Source organism: Labeo rohita, chromosome 13, assembly GCF_022985175.1.
Source record: "Labeo rohita strain BAU-BD-2019 chromosome 13, IGBB_LRoh.1.0, whole genome shotgun sequence".
Taxonomy (NCBI): domain Eukaryota; kingdom Metazoa; phylum Chordata; class Actinopteri; order Cypriniformes; family Cyprinidae; genus Labeo; species Labeo rohita.
Genome location: NC_066881.1, coordinates 27,459,677 through 27,477,434, shown reverse-complemented (window position 1 = coordinate 27,477,434; position 17,758 = coordinate 27,459,677). Strand labels below are relative to the sequence as shown.

Here is a 17,758-nt window from a genome sequence, read left to right as displayed (position 1 = left end):
CACAAAACTCACAAGAATTTTCTAGATCCAATTTGAACTGTTTAAATAATTCTTTAACAGGGTAAATTCTGTGTAATATCTTAAAAGATACCTCTTTTACTTTATTACTTACAAAAAACTTACTTGTTATTGACCATACTTTCTTCCACTCAATGTTTTCATATTTAGATGACCAAAAGACTGTTGAGCATGGCACATAATTATTCTTTAACAGATTTCTAATATATCTATTACTGCATTTATCTTTAACAATATTAATATCGCCAATAAATATATCACGAGTCAATGGTTTTTGGTCAGTATTAATGGACTGTACAGAATTACGTAATAATGAAACAACTTTACTTGGAATTGCATCAAAAATAACAGCATAGTCTTTTGGTTTCACAGGAATTTCAATTTTTTAAGGAATTCTGTGTATGTCAAAAGCAAACCATGTTCATTAAGCAACTGACTAACAATAAATATTCCATTGTCATACCATGACTGATTAAAGATAGATTTTTTTTTTATATCTCTATTATTCCACAGAAAATATTGATGTGGTGTGAAATTGTGCTTATAGATTAATTGCCAAGCCAGCAATGCCTGCTTATGAAAACTTGCCAATAAGGTCTCTGATTATGAAGACTGACGACAAACAAAGCATCGTTTAACTTTTCTGTAAAACCCCGCCCCTTGAACTCTAGGGGTCACAGTAAAAACTTTAATCTAATTAACTGGTTAACAGAAACATTTTTAAATTAAAGAAAATACAGATTATGTTTATTTTAAACTTCACTTAAACAGTAAAACCTTTGTAAATATTTATTTTAAAAAATATGAGTCAGAGAAAATAAATGACATACTTTTTATGTGAACAAGTGTCAGCGATTCTAAAATGTGATTTCATATTCCGCATTTTATTCTATCTAGCGAAACGATCTGTTATTTTCATTTAAGGAATACAACTTAAATACGTTTTAATCTCATACGCTTGTCTTGTCTTGCTGTCCCTGAACTCTGTGTATTTTGGTTCAAGACAGTTAGGGTATGTCGAAAAACTCCCATCGTATTTTCTCCCTCAACTTCAAAAATCATTTCAAAATCATCCTACATTGCTGCAGAAGTACCGACCCAGTCTTTACAAAGTGAACATGCAAAGAAGATCAAACACCCTTAACAAAAAGGTAAAACAGCGATATAGGACGATTTTGAAGTTGAGGGAAAACATGAGATGGGAGTTTTTCTACATACCCTAACTGTCATGAACCGGGAAAAAACAGACAGGTTGACAACAACACTGCAATTAATAGACCCAAACTTAAGAAGGGCTCTACAACTGCCACTTATCATTTCATCCTTGCTGAATAAAAGTGTTAATTTCTTTTAAAAAATGCACTGATCCTGTGGTTTTGAATGGTAGAGTACATAAACCAAATCAAATGTGCATTATGTGCAGTGGACAATAAATTAATGTTTCGTCTCTGTTGTATTTTAGAGAGTGCTGTCGGTTCTTCGGGGATGATGGACTGACGGCGAAGGTGTTTTTCACTAAAGTTGCCCCTTTTGGCCTGCTGTGGATTATGACAAACTACCTATACCTTCAGGCTTTGAGAAAGATCAACAGCACTGATGTATCAGCCCTATTCTGCTGTAACAAAGCCTTCGTCTTTCTCCTGTCCTGGATCGTGCTGCGGGATCGCTTCATGGGTGTCAGGGTGAGTGGATGGATGGATGGATGGATAGATGGATGAAGTTATAGATTTTTATTTGACATGCTTTTTTCATAATGCCTGATTGCTGGAGTGTTGCTTCAAGAGTTTAATAGATAAACAGACAGATAGATAGATAGATAGCAACCCATCTGTCAGTGTTGTGTTCTCTCTGGATATGTTCCCATGAGTCAGCAGTGCCATCACAATACATTACTTTGCTTTTACAATCTTCTTCGTCTGTACTCCTCCTTTCTTCTATTTCCTGTTCCCTTTTTTTTCTCGGATCAAAGAACCAAAGTGCTGTGTAACATTTTCTTTGTCTCTGTGTTCCTATTCCTCCCTCCCTCTCTTTCTCTTTCTCTTTCTCTCTTTCTCTTTTCTCACTCACACACACAAAGTACTGCAGTGCTGGACAGATTTTGGTGAGTCAGGGTGTTTGGATGCTCATGGCGCAGTAGACGCTAAGTGGGTTTCCATCTAGAGGACATGATGAGATGATAGAGAGACCATGAGCTCACCTGAGTTAGTGAGAGTGTTCAATTCATGATATAGTTCAGACGTGTGAGGTGCTGCTCACCCAACAGAAACTAAAAATGACCTACAGTCTCATCACAGCTCAACACGCACTGCTGTCACCTCTGTCAATTCTAATCATCTGGGTGAATCTGACAAAAACAAGGCTAAGTCAATGCTCACCACAAAATCACAAGGAGAAAAAAATAAATAAATTTTGCACTGAAATAAAATTTGAATGAATTTAAGCATACAAATGCATATTACTGTACAAAATGTATTTAAAAAAAAATTATATCAGCATAAAGAAATACAGCATGATGCATAAATGTGACCCTGGCCCACAAAACCAGTCATAAGGGTCCATTTTTTTTGAAACTGAGATTTATATAATAAATAAGCTTTCCATTGATGTATGGTTAGTTAGGACAGGACAATATCTGGCCTATCTAAAATCTGGAATTTGAGGGTGCAAAAAAATCAAAATATTGAGAAAATCACCTTTAAATTGCTCCAAATGAAGTTCTTAGCAATGCATATTACTAATCAAAAATTAAGTTTTGATATATTTACGGTAGGAAATTTACAAAATATCTTCATGGAACACGATCTTTACTTAATATCCTAATGATTTTTAGCATAAAAGAAAAAACGATAATTTTGACCCATACAATGTATTGTTGGCTATTGCTACAAATATACCCATGCTTCTTAAGACTGGTTTTGTGGTCCAGGGTAACAAATAGCTTTACAAACTTTCATTCTTTGTAGTAATAAGAATTCTTTTGTACAAATGCAATGCAATGTTCTTAATATTAATATAAAATATTGTCTACATGCAAAAAAGTTTTAATGGTCTTAAAAGAAGATCCATTGCTTCTTTTTTCTTTATTTAAAATATGTTTTTTATTTCATACTTGTGATTTTTTTTTATTTTTATTATGGTGAAATATGCCATGGATATGTTTCAGGTTTCATGATATTCACTCGTGTGTATTTCTGTGTTCTACTGGAAAGATGAAACATGATGGTAATACCAATATAGCAACATCCATGAGAATGCAAATCCACAATCTTTCAAATAAAGGAGATAGAACAGTAAGAGTTGGATCAAACCAAAAGGCAGAGCAGGAAAAGAGCATTCGAGGAAAGCTGTTCAGAAAGCTTTTCAGTAGGGTCGTTGGGTGAGAGTAATCAGTCTTTCTGACACCCTCATAATGTTTCTGTACTGCACTCTATTCGGCAACACTCTGGAAACATTTTTCATTTGAGCACACATACTCACTCTCTTTCTCTCTGTGCATGTAACAGGCCTTTTCCATCATATATAATGTCAGAGTCATACTTCCTTGAATTCTCATTATCTGTGTATGAAAAGAAAACAAAAAAGAACAACAGAAAGGTTTAAGATACAAACAAGAGGTTGGTAATCAATTTCTTTTTACTGCAATCATTAATATTCTCTGGAAGACATGATGTGCTCTGATAGAAAAGTATTAATTTGTGATTATATTTTTTATACACTGACCAAAATTATAAACACAACACTTTTGTTTTTGCCCCCATTTTTCATGAGCTGAACTCAAAGATCTAAGACTTTTTCTATGCACACTAAAGGCCTATTTCTCTCAAATATTGTTCACAAATCTGTCTAAATCTGTGTTAGTGAGCACTTCTCCTTTGCTGAGAGGTGTGGCATATCAAGATGCTGATCAGACAGCATGATTATTGCACAGGTGTGCCTTAGGCTGGCCACAATAAAAGGCCACTCTAAAATGTGCAGTTTTACTGTAATGGGGAAAACCAGTCAGTATCTGTTGTGACCACCATTTGCTTCACGCAGTGCAACACATCTCCATTGCATAGAGTTGATCAGGTTGTTGATTGTGGCCTGTGGAATTTTGGTTCACTCCTCTTCAATGGTTGTGTGAAGTTGCTGGATATTGGCAAGAACTGGAACACGCTGTCGTATACGCCAATCCGGAGCATCCCAAACATGCTCAATGGGTGACATGTCCGGTGAGTATGCTGGCCATGCAAGAACTGGGATGTTTTCAGCTTCCAGGAATTGTGTACAGATCCTTGCAACATGGGGCCGTGCATTATCATGCTGCAACATGAGGTGATGGTCGTGGCTCTATCTCTGTGCATTCAAAATGCCATCAATAAAATGCACCTCTGTTTGTTGTCCATAACATACACCTGCCCATACCATAACCCCACCGCCACCATGGGCCACTCGATCCACAATGTTAACATCAGCAAACCGCTCACCCACACAACGCCATACACACTGTCTGCCATCTGCCCTGTACAGTGAAAACCAGGATTCATCTGTGAAGTGCCAGACACCATCAAATGTGAGCATTTGCCCACTCAAGTCGGTTACGACGACGAACTGCAGTCAGGTCCAGACCCCGATAAGGACGACGAGCATGCAGATGAGCTTCCCTGAGACCGTTTCTGACAGTTTGTGCAGAAATTCTTTGGTTATGCAAACCGATTGTTGCAGCAGCTGTCCGGGTGTCTGGTCTCAGACGATCTTGGAGGTGAAGATGCTGGATGTGGAGGTCCTGGGCTGGTGTGGTTACACGTGGTCTGCAGTTGTGTCCAGTTGGATGTGCTGCCAAATTCTCTAAAACGCCTTTGGAGACGGCTTATGGTAGAGAAATGAACATTCAGTTCACGGGCAACAGCTCTGGTGGACATTCCTGCAGTCAGCATGCCAATTATAAGCTCCCTCAAAACTTGCGACATCTGTGGCATTGTGCTGTGTGATAAAACTGCACATTTTAGAATGGCGTTTTATTGTGGCCAGCCTAAGACACACTTGTGCAATATACTGTAATGCTGTCTAATCAGCATCTTGATATGTCACACCTGTGAGGTGGATGGATTATCTTGGCAAAGGAGAAGTGCTCACTAACACAGATTTAGACAGATTTGTGAACAATATTTGAGAGAAATAGGCCTTTTGTGTACATAGAAAAAGTCTTAGATCTTTGAGTTCAGTTAATGAAAAATGGGGGCAAAAACAAAAGTGTTGCGTTTATAATTTTGGTCAGTGTATATAATATAAAGTGGCTATATTGATCACATTCTAAAATTATTTCCCTAAAAGATGAAAAAATATTTTGTTTAGACCATTTTGTCCTTGATCCACTATTTGTTTCAAATCATGTTTTGTACCAACTCTGTTATATTTAAAATGTTTCAAAACCTCTCTCTATATATATTTTTTATGTATTTGTGACCTTGGACAACAAAACCAGTCATAAGAGTCAATTTTTTTAAATTGAGATTTATACATCACCTGAAAGCTGAATAAATTTGTTTTATAGGACAATATTTGGCCAAGATACTAACTACAACTAACTATTTTGAAAATCTGGAATCTGAGGGCACAAAAATATTGAGAAAAATCCTTTTAAAATGAAGTTCTTAACGATGCATATTACTAATCAAAAATTAAGTTTTGATATATTTATAGTAGGAAATTTACAAAATATCTTTATGGAACATGATCTTTACTTAATATCCTAATGATTTTTGGCATAAAAGATTTTTTTTTTTTTTTTTTTTTTTTTAAAAAAAAATGACTCATACAATGTATTGTTGGCTATTGCTACAAATATACCTATGCTACTTAAGACTGGTTTTGTGGGCCAGGGTCACATTTATTAAGTTATTCTTTTAATGTTGTATTCATTCTTTTGGTCGTTCTTCTTTTAGATGTTTTAGCTATTGTAATACTTGTTGTAGTCTACAAGTCGTCTTTGTGCTGTTTGACATAACACATTGTGATGCCGGTGACCTTTATTTTGTTCTTTTACAAGATTGTTGCTGCCATTCTGGCCATCGCTGGAATTGTGATGCTGACCTACGCTGATGGCTTTCACAGTCACTCTGTTATCGGCATAACGCTTGTAGTGGCCTCTGCATCTGCCTCTGCCCTCTATAAGGTAAGCCATGACCCTTTTGTTATCCATCAAATGCTTTCAGTTCAATCATGTCATTCGGTTTCATGTCATTGAAACTATACTTCTCAATAACTACATCACTTTACATAATCATGGAGTGACATGTCCATGTTTTCTGTAATTAAAATGACCTCACTAATCTATTTGTCTTGATTGATTTGCGATGTACTTTCAACTCTTGCGGTCATCTGAAAAGGACAGATCAATAAGGGAACTGGACAGCAAGATCAGTTTTAGCACATCAGTTGGCTATCATTTCAAACTTGTTATGTGCTAGAAACCAGCCACATTATATCTTCTGACATTTGAAAGATAAAACCATGTTCTTTTCTATATTTACCCTGGCCAGTGTTGGGAAAGTTGCTTTGAATCTGTAGTTTGCTAGTCTACAGTGGTTACATAGAGTCATGCGGGTCATTATAACAGTACTCAGCTACACTACAAGTATTGAAAATACCCCAAATGATATAGCTGAACTTTTTATGACACGAAAAACAATGAGAATATCAAGCATGAACACTTTCATTTGAATAGAACTAATAAAACTAACACTGAATGAGCAGTAATTAACCAAATATGTGATGTGAAATATTTGTAGCAATAGCCAAAAACACATTGTTTGGGTCAAAATGATCGATTTTTCTTTTATGCCAAAAATCATTAGGATATTAAGTAAAGATCATGTTTCATACAGATATTTTGTAAATTTCCTACTGTAAATATATCAAAACTTAATTTTTGATTAGTAATATGCATTGCTAAGAACTTCATTTGGAACTTTAACAGATTACAGATATTCAAATAGTTGTATCTCGGCCACATATTGTCCTATCATAACAAACCATACATCGATTTAAGGCTTATTTATTCAGCTTTCAGATCATGTATAAATCTCAATCTAAAAAAGTACAAGAACAAGTTAAATATAAATACCGTGATAACTCCATACATATGGATTAGCAAACTGAAATTGACCACCTAAATTAACCGATTCATCAAAATAATTAAAAATAATAATAAAATGTAAAAAAATATATATAATAAATAAATAAATACATACACACATAAAATAACCTGACCTGATTATGTTTTTTATTCCTCAGGTGCTTTTCAAGCTCGTCTTGGGCAGCGCCAAGTTTGGAGAGGCGGCTCTGTTTCTGACCATTGTTGGAGGTGCAAATTTTGTCTTTATGAGCTTTGTGCCAGTCATACTGTACTTCACACATGTTGAGTACTTCACATCCATAGCTGATCTTCCCTGGGCCTATCTGTGTGGAGTAGCTGGACTCTTACTAGGTAGATAAAATACTGACAGAAAAAAGTACATTATACATACACACACAACTGTATCTGAGATTTACTGTGCATTTTTTTTTTCTTTTACAGCATTCAATATTCTAGTGAATTTTGGCATTGCCATTACATACCCTACGCTGATTTCACTTGGTATTGTGCTGAGTGTCCCAGTCAATGCAAGTGAGTTTATTTTCAAAGTAAACCATTTTTATAATTACAAACTTGTTTCTAGATATACTGTACTTTGTGCTTACAGGCTGATTTAAAGGGATAGTTCAGCAAAATTAAGTGATGACTTGTCTTAGTGACTTTGTTTTTGTCATGAACCAAATCAACCATCTACAAAAAGAAATGGCACATTACAAACTTGGATTTGAAGCTAAATAGTATTTGGCAAATTAGGTCAAAATGTACAAGACTTCAAATCTTCCATGAGGCAATGATCTACTCATCCAATGAAGCACTGCGAATGATGTACTACAGTGCAAAATAAAAATAATTATAGTTTTAAAGTAATCCATAAATCATTTGGTAATGTAAACTGCTATATTTTACGTTTATTGTAATGTTAAAGGGATAGTTTGCCCAAGAGTGAAAATTATGTCATTTTATTACTCATTTTATTACCCTCATGTCGTTCTAAGACCTTTGTTTATCTTTGGAACACAAATTAAGATATTTTTGATGAAATACAAGAGCTTTCTGACCCTGCATAGACAATGCAACTGACACGTTCAAGGCCCAGAAAGGTAGTAAGGATATTTATAAAATAGTCCATGTGACATCAGTGGTTCAACCGAAATGTTATAAAGCTACGGCTTTATAACACAATGAAAACAAAAATAACAACTTTATTTAAAGACTGATGTGAAATAGTTAAATAAAGTCATTATTTTTGTTTTCTGAACCAGCTTAAAGTGGACAGTCATTGTAACTTCATCTAGACCAGGGGTCACCAAACTTGTTCCTGGAGGGCCGATGTCCTGTTTACCTCCAACTTTCCTCAACATACCTGCCTGGAAGTTTCAAGTATATCTAGTAAGACCTTGATTAGCTGGTTCAGGTGTGTTTGGTTAGGGTTAACTCTGCAGGGACACCGGCCCTCCAGGACCGGGTCGGGTGACCCCTGATCTAGACAGTTTGTGGTGGCTTTAATTGGCTCTAAATGTACATATTGTTCCATGTTGCAGTGGTGGACCTGTACACCTGTGACATCCACTTCAACACAGTGCGACTCATCGCTGTATTCATCATCTGTCTGGGCTTCCTGATGCTGCTGTTACCGGAGGACTGGGATCAGTGTTTGATTGAGCTCGGCACCAAACTCAGAAAGCGGGAACAGCCCGTTGAGCCGGCTGAGACTGGAACCAGCTCAGGAATCAACTGGACCCGACGCGCCCGGACCTCCATGTCCACGTTTTCCCACTGACACGCATTCACCTTTTTCCATTCATATTCCATGGGCTGGATCATTCTGGGAAGATAATAGTACTTCTCAATCAACAAGGCACCATAGGCCATAATTTACCATCACGCGCATTATAACACAAGCTTACCGAAAGCAAATCATTTTTGCAGTTCTACCAAGTGGATTTGAACAATAACTTGGGTCTTTATGTGAAACTCAAGAGCAGAGGTCTCAAACTAACAACCTGCAGGTCAAATCTGACCCATGAAATGAGTCATATAGTGTTAATAGTTAAAGCAACAGCTTGCCCAAAAATGAAAATTCAATCATTAATTACAAACCCTCGTGTCGTTCCAAACCTGTAAGACCTTAGTTCATCTTAAGAACACAAATTAAGGTATTTTTAATGAAATCTGAGAGACTTCTGACCCTGCATAGACGGCAACGCAACTACCATGTTCAAGGCCAGAAAGGTTGTAAGGATATTGTTAAAACAGTTCATGTGCAAAGAAAAAAAACGCAACTTTATTCAACAATTCATAAAATTACTGTTAAACCACCAATGTCACATGAACTATTTTACCAATGTTAAGGACATAATTCTCTACCTTTCTGAGCCTTGAACGTTTCAGTTGCGTTGCTGTCTATGCAGGGCCAAAAATCTCTCGGATTTAATCAAAAACATTTTAATTTGTGTTCCAAAGTGTCTTACAGTTTTTAAACAACATGAGAGTGATTAAATAATGACAGAATTTTCATTTTTGGGTGAACTATCCCTTTAATCCTTAAATCCAGCCCACAAATCAACGTATGGACTTTAATTTTTTTGCACTTTATTTGTTTTCAAATTAAAACTAATGTAATATTATACTTAATATTCAATTTTATTTTATATATTGCTGTAATTTAATGTAAATTGTGTATTGTAATTTATTTTTATATATTTCTTATTCGCCACATGGCTTTTACAGGCCTAAAACTTGAATGTAAATAAACAGAAAAGGCAGCAAAGCTTGGGTTACATGCATCTATATAAGACTAGATGGCTCTTATTACAATCGATGAAGAGGTTTACACTGAGGGCACATGTTGTGGTATCTTCAGTGGATGGAAGTTTCTATTTTTGATGCACTACAGCCACTCCAAACTTTTTATTTTGCTTGTCTGATATATATAAAATAGTTTTAATATCATATATGTGGACTGATTGCCATCTAAGTCCTTTTATACTGAAAAATGTCTGATTGTTATGTCAAGGCAAGGTTGTGTTACAGTATTTCCAGTATTTTTAATGGCACTGCTACCTGCCTGTGCAAGGAGAAAATTGCAGTTGCAGTAATGCAATTTCAAGCATCATTACTCCGCTAAACTTGAGCATCATGCTAGGCATGAAGGAAAAATGTATCCTTGCTTCAATAACGATTTGTAGTTAAAATGTAAGGTCAGAAAACACTTATATTTGCTGTAACATCAGGTAGTTTTGAGTTTGAGACCTCTGCTCAAGAGACCAATATCACACAATAAAGAATCCCAGCTGGTCTTAAGATTGTTTAACTTCCCTTCAGAGCTCAGAGAAACATGTCTACCACAAACATTAATATAGACATTAAGAACTGCAACTTGTGCCGTCGTCTTACACAACAAAGTTCTACCTTGCAACAGGTGCATCTGAGGGATTTCTCCTCCCAAACTGTGACTGAAGATGTTTTGGATAACGGGAATCTCGATGGTTTAGGAGGAAGGGATACGAACCAGTAATAGCCTCAGGATTCAGTGGTGCTGAGGTTGGCTGGGATGTCAGAGGAGTGCAGATGTCCAGCTGGTCTCATACAAAGTGCATCTGAGGTCTAAACTGTGAACAAAGATATTTGTGGGTTAACGACAACATCTAGACTGTTTATACAGAAGATACACTTTGTTTCCTTCACATTTTTCTTCAGAGTCACACGCTAACCACTGTGAGGACACTTCAGGGGCAGTATTGGCAAACCGAAAAGGCTTCCGGAAGTTGTGTTACCGTAAAGGGTGCCGTGCGCATCCTGTGAATGTATGACCATTTCTGAAAAGTGCACCTACACTATGTGCTTTGCAAAAGGTGGTGACTGGAACTGATACACCGCCTTTACATACACAGAACACATCCTGCACTTCATGAGACTCAGTTGCTTTTCTTGAACACTGCATTGCATTTTTTGAATCTTACGGACTGTTCCATTGGGAGGGAATTAGTTCTACGGAAAAAAACGCATGCAGAAAATGCCAATAAATGCTAGATGACGGCTTCACTGCCTTTTCTTTGATTTGCAATAGGATCTCATCAGCACTGTCTCCCATTGTCATTGTTACAATGACAATAAATATAATATTGTATTCCTCTGGAATTATTGCTAGATATTATTGTAAACCTTTGTAAGGAATGATTTTTACACTGAAAATGCATTCTGATCACATTTGAGGAAAATGACAACAAAACAAATAAATGAAAACATCCATTTAATAGATCTGATTTGTCTGTTTTCACATGTACCAAAACTGTACATTTTCTCCTCTTTAAGAATTTTAAACAAGCTTATCTTTGTTTGTTTTGTTTGAACATAATTAATTCACAGAGACCAACCAAATGGGTTCAAAGGAATTTTTAAAATAATGTTTCAGTAAATAGAACGTTCTATCAAAATTTGATGAGACAAGCCAATCATTTCATATTTGGTCATTTTCTGTTATATTACCCAGAGTTAGGTGAATCAGGTACAAATCCATGTTCCAATCCATGTGTTTTTATTTGCCAATCTATGTTACTGATTTGAGTGAAGAAGGTATGGAAATAATAAAGAGAGGAAAATAAAAAGATTTAAGCATGATCGACAGTACTGAAAACTTTAACATTTATGGGTCATCTACATAGCTGACAGATCCATCAACATGATTGTCATTACATAAAAAAGAAGAAATAAAGAAGAAAAAGGACTAGGCAGTAAACACCAAGGTTGGTCTGAGACTATGCAGCAAAAACACTTCCTGACCTTGCCTGTGTGAAAGTCTTTTTTGATCACATGTCAAAATTGGATAACATAAATCCAGTAACTTTCACATGACAAGCCACAACTGAAAGAAATCAGGTCAGCAAAGCATAACCTCAAGTTCATCCACACAGAAAGGTGGCCCACCTAAAAAAGAAATTTTAAAAGGAACTTAAAAGCTCAAATGAAAACAGCCTTTACTGAAAAATTCATATACTGTAAGTGCTTTAACAAAAATATGACCTTCACTTTTTCTGCTTTAAAACCATCTAAAACACATAAGCAAAATGTTTTTGCTTCAGATGTAGATTAAATTAACAAAACAGTATATAGACTATATAATACATAAGATCAATATAAACAGAAATTTTAAAAACATATATTTTATATAACACACATATTATATATACATTCCTGGTCAAACGTTTGGAATAATCAAGATTTCTAAATGCTTTTTAAAGCATGCATCTTATCCCAAAGCTGTATTTATTTTATGGAAAATATAGTAAAAAAAAGTAAAATTACAATTTTAAATATATGTTCAAATGTAATTTATTCCTGTGTCCATATATAGGCCATTCTACAGAACTGGTCCAAAGTCAGAGTTGGAGACATTTTGAAAAAGAAAAAAAACAAAAAACAAACGTGTCTTTCCACAAAAATTGTATGTATGCAAATTCTATAATATCTAAGGTACACATTTCTAGTAATTGTGCAATTAATTATAATATTGTATTTTCAGAAAGTATTGGAATATTGGTCCTCTCCCCAAATTTGTCACTACTGAAACACAGTAATATATAATTTAATTAGAAGGGTTATACTGACCTATGAAGGTTTTGCTTACATCTACAATGTAAATATATTTTTTGCTATTTAATTAAACATTTTTCAGAGGTGAATCAATAACAATTACATTTTTAACAATATTTCAAGTGTAATTTATGAGATTTGTTGTATTTTGAGTTCAATTCGATTTTTCTTTGTAAAAGGCAAAAAGTAGATCATGACTTCAAACTTAAGAATTCATTAGTTTAAATATACATTGAACTAAAATCTATCATAACATCTTAGTTGATAATTCCGTATACTTTATTTTTGACAAAACATCCCATGTTTCAGTAGTGACTGTGCATTTTCGGTAGTGACAGTAATGCCTTGGTAACGACCACATCAGAATTTTAACTCGCACACTAAAACATACTAAATTAAAAAAAAAGTGTCATAAATATACTAAAATTGTTCATTTTTCAATGAGGATTATGTGTTCCCTTTTGTCACTACCAAAACAAAGATGACATGTTTCGGTGGTGACTGCTTCTGTAAGGACAAATCTACGGGATAACACCCAAAAAACAAAGATGTCACTACCGAAACTCCACCAAATGTTTTGGTAGTGACCATTTTAGATACTTTTGAAGCTAGCTCAAAGATGCTAATCAGCACATGGTTGGCTAGCACAGTTCTGAACAGTGGTAAACACATAAAAACTAAATGTCGTGGAATAATTCCCAAAGAAGTGTGCTTAATTGCAGAAAAAAAGGAGTTTTGTAGTGACCTTCCTTAAAGTTACACTTAGACACATTTTTCAGACTTTTGAACACATTTACCTCAAAATTATGAGACCTATCTACTCACACCTTGTAGCTATGAGAGAGGGGGGCACAGCAATATTTCCTGATCATAAATGTCCCCTACATTAGTTAAATGTAGTTAAAAATGTAGTTAAAAATCAGTCTCCGCCATTAGACTAAAACATACAGTTTCGGTAGTGACATGAAAAATGCGGGACACATTTTTTTACATAAAGTTTCATAATTTACAAAGAAAATGTACACATTTTGAACTACTTTTAAAAACAACAATGGAAAAAAATACAAAAATTATTTTCGTTAAAATTTAGGGGTTAGGGTTCGGGACAGCCACCTCCCAATTGAAAGTACCCAATAAATTATGATTTTATATATATTAAACCTACTAATATTTTAAATATTATTAAGGGTTTCAATAGATAAAAGAAGGACTAGGAATACTTAAATGCTTTTTAAATGTTTTTTTAGTTGGGGAACAGCAGTTCTGTAGAATGACCCCTATACACATATTATACAGAGCTGTGATAAACTCAGCAAATATCATGTTCTACTCTTACTGTGATCTGTCCATAAAAGAACGTGGCTTGTTTCTTTTTAGTAGCAGCAGAATACGGAAGTCTGTTCCGCTCACGCTGTTTGGAGGGAACCTGCAAGTGGTCCACAGCCCTCGGACTTTGTCCGCCACATTTATGGCAAACAGGACGAGAAGAAGCGGCCACCGGAAGAACATTATTCAGCTGCTCCTTGAAGCTGTTGGGGAACTGAGAGCTTAGAGTAAAGACAGAAGAGTACGTCGGTTCCCTGTCGTTTCTAGAGTGCACCGTGGAGCTGTGGGTCGTTCCGTTAGTGGGGTCACTCTCGCCTCCACCTCCAACTGTAGACCTCTCAGCTCCTTCTTGTCCCACAACGCTCCCCAACCTGGCCTGGATCTTCCATCTCAAACTCTGGAAGGCAACTTGGAAGCGCTTGCTGAGCAGCGCATACAGCAGCGGGTTGATATCAGAATTGAACAGCACCAACCAATAGGACAAAGTAACTGCTGACGGGGGAACGAGGCTGCTGGGCCTGGCCAGGGCGGTTTCGGTGGCCTGCACCAGAGCTACACTAAAATATGGCGTCCAGCATAAGAAAAAAGCACCGATGACCAAGAACAACCTCAAGACTCCATGATTGGGATTTTGAGGGCTACTGCTGTGGATTTGAGCCAAGAACGAGTGCAGACGCCCACCAGCCGACTTGGAAGATATCCCAGATGGAGCATCTGGAGAAATTTCACCAGGAATGTCCAACTGATCCATCACAAACCTCCCACTCACGTGGTACACCAGCCTGGACGGCGTGAAGGAGTCCATGAATGAGTGTTGAAGATTCAAGACAGATGGGGTCCTGTTACGTTGAAGATGTTCTTCAAGACTGTGAATCCTCCTAGCATGATACCGTGCCACACGGACAATCTTCACGTAGCAGAACAGAATGACTATAGCTGGTAGAAGAAATGTCATTGAAGCCATTATGACAGTGTAGCTCGGGCTTTTGGCCCAGTTCACTGCACAGCTGTACACGGGAGCCATGAAACTGATGTTGCTCCATCCAAATAGAGGAGGACAGCTGGTCACCATAGCTTGCAGCCAGATCCAAATCACTGCCAAACTTGTTCTCCATATTGTGCAGCGGGAATCGTACCGGAGGCAGTCCACAATGGAGAAATAGCGGTCCAGGGCGATAGCAGCGAGTGTTAAGACTGACGCAGTGCAGTAGACTGAGGATGTGTAGCCAACATACAAACATAGATCCTGAAAGAGAAGGAGTGCAAAATGGTCAAAAATACTGTTTAAACATTATTTTGTGACTTAAAGTTGATGCACATAACTTTTCACTCCTAAAATAAACACTGCCGTTCTATCAAAACCGTTATGGTTTTTATACAGAATCTTAATAAGTTTACCCCAGCAACTTTTAGCCAATGGCATGAGTTTGGGGGCGGTTCAACTGGTTTGGTCGACCAGTGGCAAATGGGGTTAAACTTGTTTGGAAACAGTGATTACTTTTGTGATTACATTTGTTAGCGCTAGTAGTTGGGAGGGAGAAAAAAAAAAAAAAAAAAAAATTCACACACTTCACCTTTAAGTTATTAACGTTTGATGTTTAAAAGAAAATTAACATTCAGCAATATTATTGATTTAACTTTACTGACACTATAAAATGAGAAATCATTTTTGTTCTGAACTGATTTAACATTGAACTGACACTATTGCTTTCTGTAGAGCAGCTTATAATTGAACCAATCTTGTTTTATAATTGATTATTTTATAGCATTAACACTGTTATTTTCCTGCACTCTGTAAATGAGTATATTTATACTTACACTGCAGTTGACCCATCCATTGTTCATAATGGATACTGCTACAAATGGCATTACTCCTATTCCCACTAAGAAATCACTAATGGCCAGATTGATGATCAGGACGGAGGTCACAGTGTGGAAGGTTTTGGTGGCTGCAACAATCACAATGACCAGAATGTTGCCTGAACAAAAGAAAAAGTAAAATGATAAATGGATTTTTATATGCATTTTATAAAAATAATAATACATATCTTTATAGAGTATGAGGGTTTTATTTATTTATTTATTTTTTGTTTATTTTTGGACTGAATAAGGTGTTGTCAGTTTTGAAATGTATAGCAAAGAATGCTACCAGTCAAAAGTTTTTGATTGGATTTTTCATGTATTTTTTCCAAAGTACAGCAAAAACAGCAAAATGTTGAAATATTTTTACTATTTAAAATAACTGTTTTCTATTTGAATGGATTTTAAAATGTAATTTATTACTGTGATCAAAGCTAAATTTTCAGCATCATTACTCCAGTCTTCAGTGTCACTGTAATGTTCTCATTTGCTATTATTATTATCAATATTTAAAACAGCTGAGTAAATTTTTTTTAGGATTCTTTGATGAATAGGAAGGTCAGTATTTATATGAAATAAAAGCTTTTGTATCACTATACACTATACCATTCAAAAGCTTGGAGTCAGCATGATTTTGTGGGGAAAGAAATAAAAATTAATACTTTTATTTAGCAAGGATGCTTGATCAAAAGTGATGATAAAAACATTTAAAATGTTACAAAAGATTTCTATTTCAGATCAGTGCTGTTCTTCTTAAGTTTCTGTTCATCAAAGAAACCTCAAAAATTCCATTCAGCTGTTTTCAACATAATAATGTTTTTTGAGCAACAAAACATAATATTAGAATGATTTCTGAAGGATCATGTGACTGGAGTTCAAAATCACAGGAATAAATTATATTTTAAAATGTATTCAAACAGAAAACTGTTATTTTAAATAGTAAAAATGTTTCAATTTTACTGTTTTTGCTGTACTTTGGATCAAATAAATGCAGGCTTGGTGAGCAGAAGAGAATTAAAAAAAAATAAAATAAAATAAACATGATTTATGTATTTTATTTTTATTTTTCATGACATCACTTTAAATGTTTTAGAATTACTGTAACACTTAATATTAAAAATATTACAGTTCACAAATTAATATATTTAAATATGTTTTACGCTTGAACATGAACCAATGATCTATCCTTTTATATAATGTATAATTCCTGTTATGCAGCTCTGTATAAAAACCTCTGCATACATTTTGCTGCACAAAACAAGAAATATCATGAAAAAAAAAAAAAAATCCTTAGTTCAAGACGTTTTCTTGGAAAATGAGGCTTAATATCTTACTCAGTTTTCTTCCACAAGTGTATTTCCACTTTATGATGTTTAGATGTTTTTTTATTGGGAAAGCACAAATTCAGATTTTTTTTTTCTTTTTTGTAATCAGTCTTCTAAAATTCTGAAATTATCATACCAATTTATTTACTTTTTCATGTTACAACTAATAGAAATCAACAATTCTTTTGAACATACTTATACCCTATTAATTCCTTAGATATTGTTGGAAATCAAATGCAAAACTCTCTCGTTCAGATCTCTGACATCCACAGACATTAATGAAGTATGTTGCGGAGTAGAGTAACACTCACCCGTCACTGCGCCCAGACTCATCAGCACCATCAGAGTCTCCAGCACAAGACGTGCCCGAGGCCACAAAACCGTCGAGTTCCTCACCGCCGTCCGCATCTGAAACTCAGCCTCATCTGCATCAAACCACTCCTGAGCAGAGGACTCCATTTAAAAAAAAAACACTCAGTCTGATCAAGTCAGATATGGAAACTCTCTGAATAGGTATCCT

The 17,758-nt window shown here is 35.6% G+C and overlaps 2 protein-coding genes across 3 annotated transcripts in view; one reads left to right on the top strand and one right to left on the bottom strand.

Moving 5' to 3' along the window:
• The window catches only part of slc35f3b (solute carrier family 35 member F3b), an 84,308-nt gene extending 72,913 nt beyond the window's left edge, over positions 1-11,395 (top strand). For both annotated transcript variants that reach the window (XM_051125831.1, XM_051125832.1), the window contains 5 exons: positions 1,481-1,700; positions 6,047-6,172; positions 7,294-7,486; positions 7,577-7,666; positions 8,677-11,395. In XM_051125831.1, the coding sequence (XP_050981788.1) occupies positions 1,481-1,700; positions 6,047-6,172; positions 7,294-7,486; positions 7,577-7,666; positions 8,677-8,915 (868 nt within the window). In that variant the 3' untranslated portion in view covers positions 8,916-11,395. The remainder of the gene's footprint in view (positions 1-1,480; positions 1,701-6,046; positions 6,173-7,293; positions 7,487-7,576; positions 7,667-8,676) is intronic.
• Positions 11,396-13,939: 2,544 nt separating this feature from the next.
• LOC127175218 (beta-3 adrenergic receptor) lies at positions 13,940-17,697 on the bottom strand. Its single transcript, XM_051126157.1, has 3 exons — positions 17,550-17,697; positions 15,872-16,032; positions 13,940-15,299 (listed from the first exon to the last, which is right to left on the bottom strand). Exons 1-3 carry the CDS (start codon positions 17,695-17,697, stop codon positions 14,037-14,039), a joined length of 1,572 nt encoding a protein of 523 aa, XP_050982114.1. The 3' UTR covers positions 13,940-14,036.
• Between the last annotated feature and the right edge of the window lie 61 nt (positions 17,698-17,758).

Excerpts from the sequence above, each read along its gene's own strand:
- LOC127175218 (XM_051126157.1), bottom strand. The coding sequence starts at position 17,697 with ATGGAGTCCTCTGCTCAGGAGTGGTTTGATGCAGATGAGGCTGAGTTT. Across the intron at positions 16,033-17,549 it reads GAGTCTGGGCGCAGTGACGG|GCAACATTCTGGTCATTGTG; the intron begins GTGAGTGTTACT and ends TCTTTTGTTCAG. Across the intron at positions 15,300-15,871 it reads ATGGATGGGTCAACTGCAGT|GATCTATGTTTGTATGTTGG; the intron begins GTAAGTATAAAT and ends CTTCTCTTTCAG.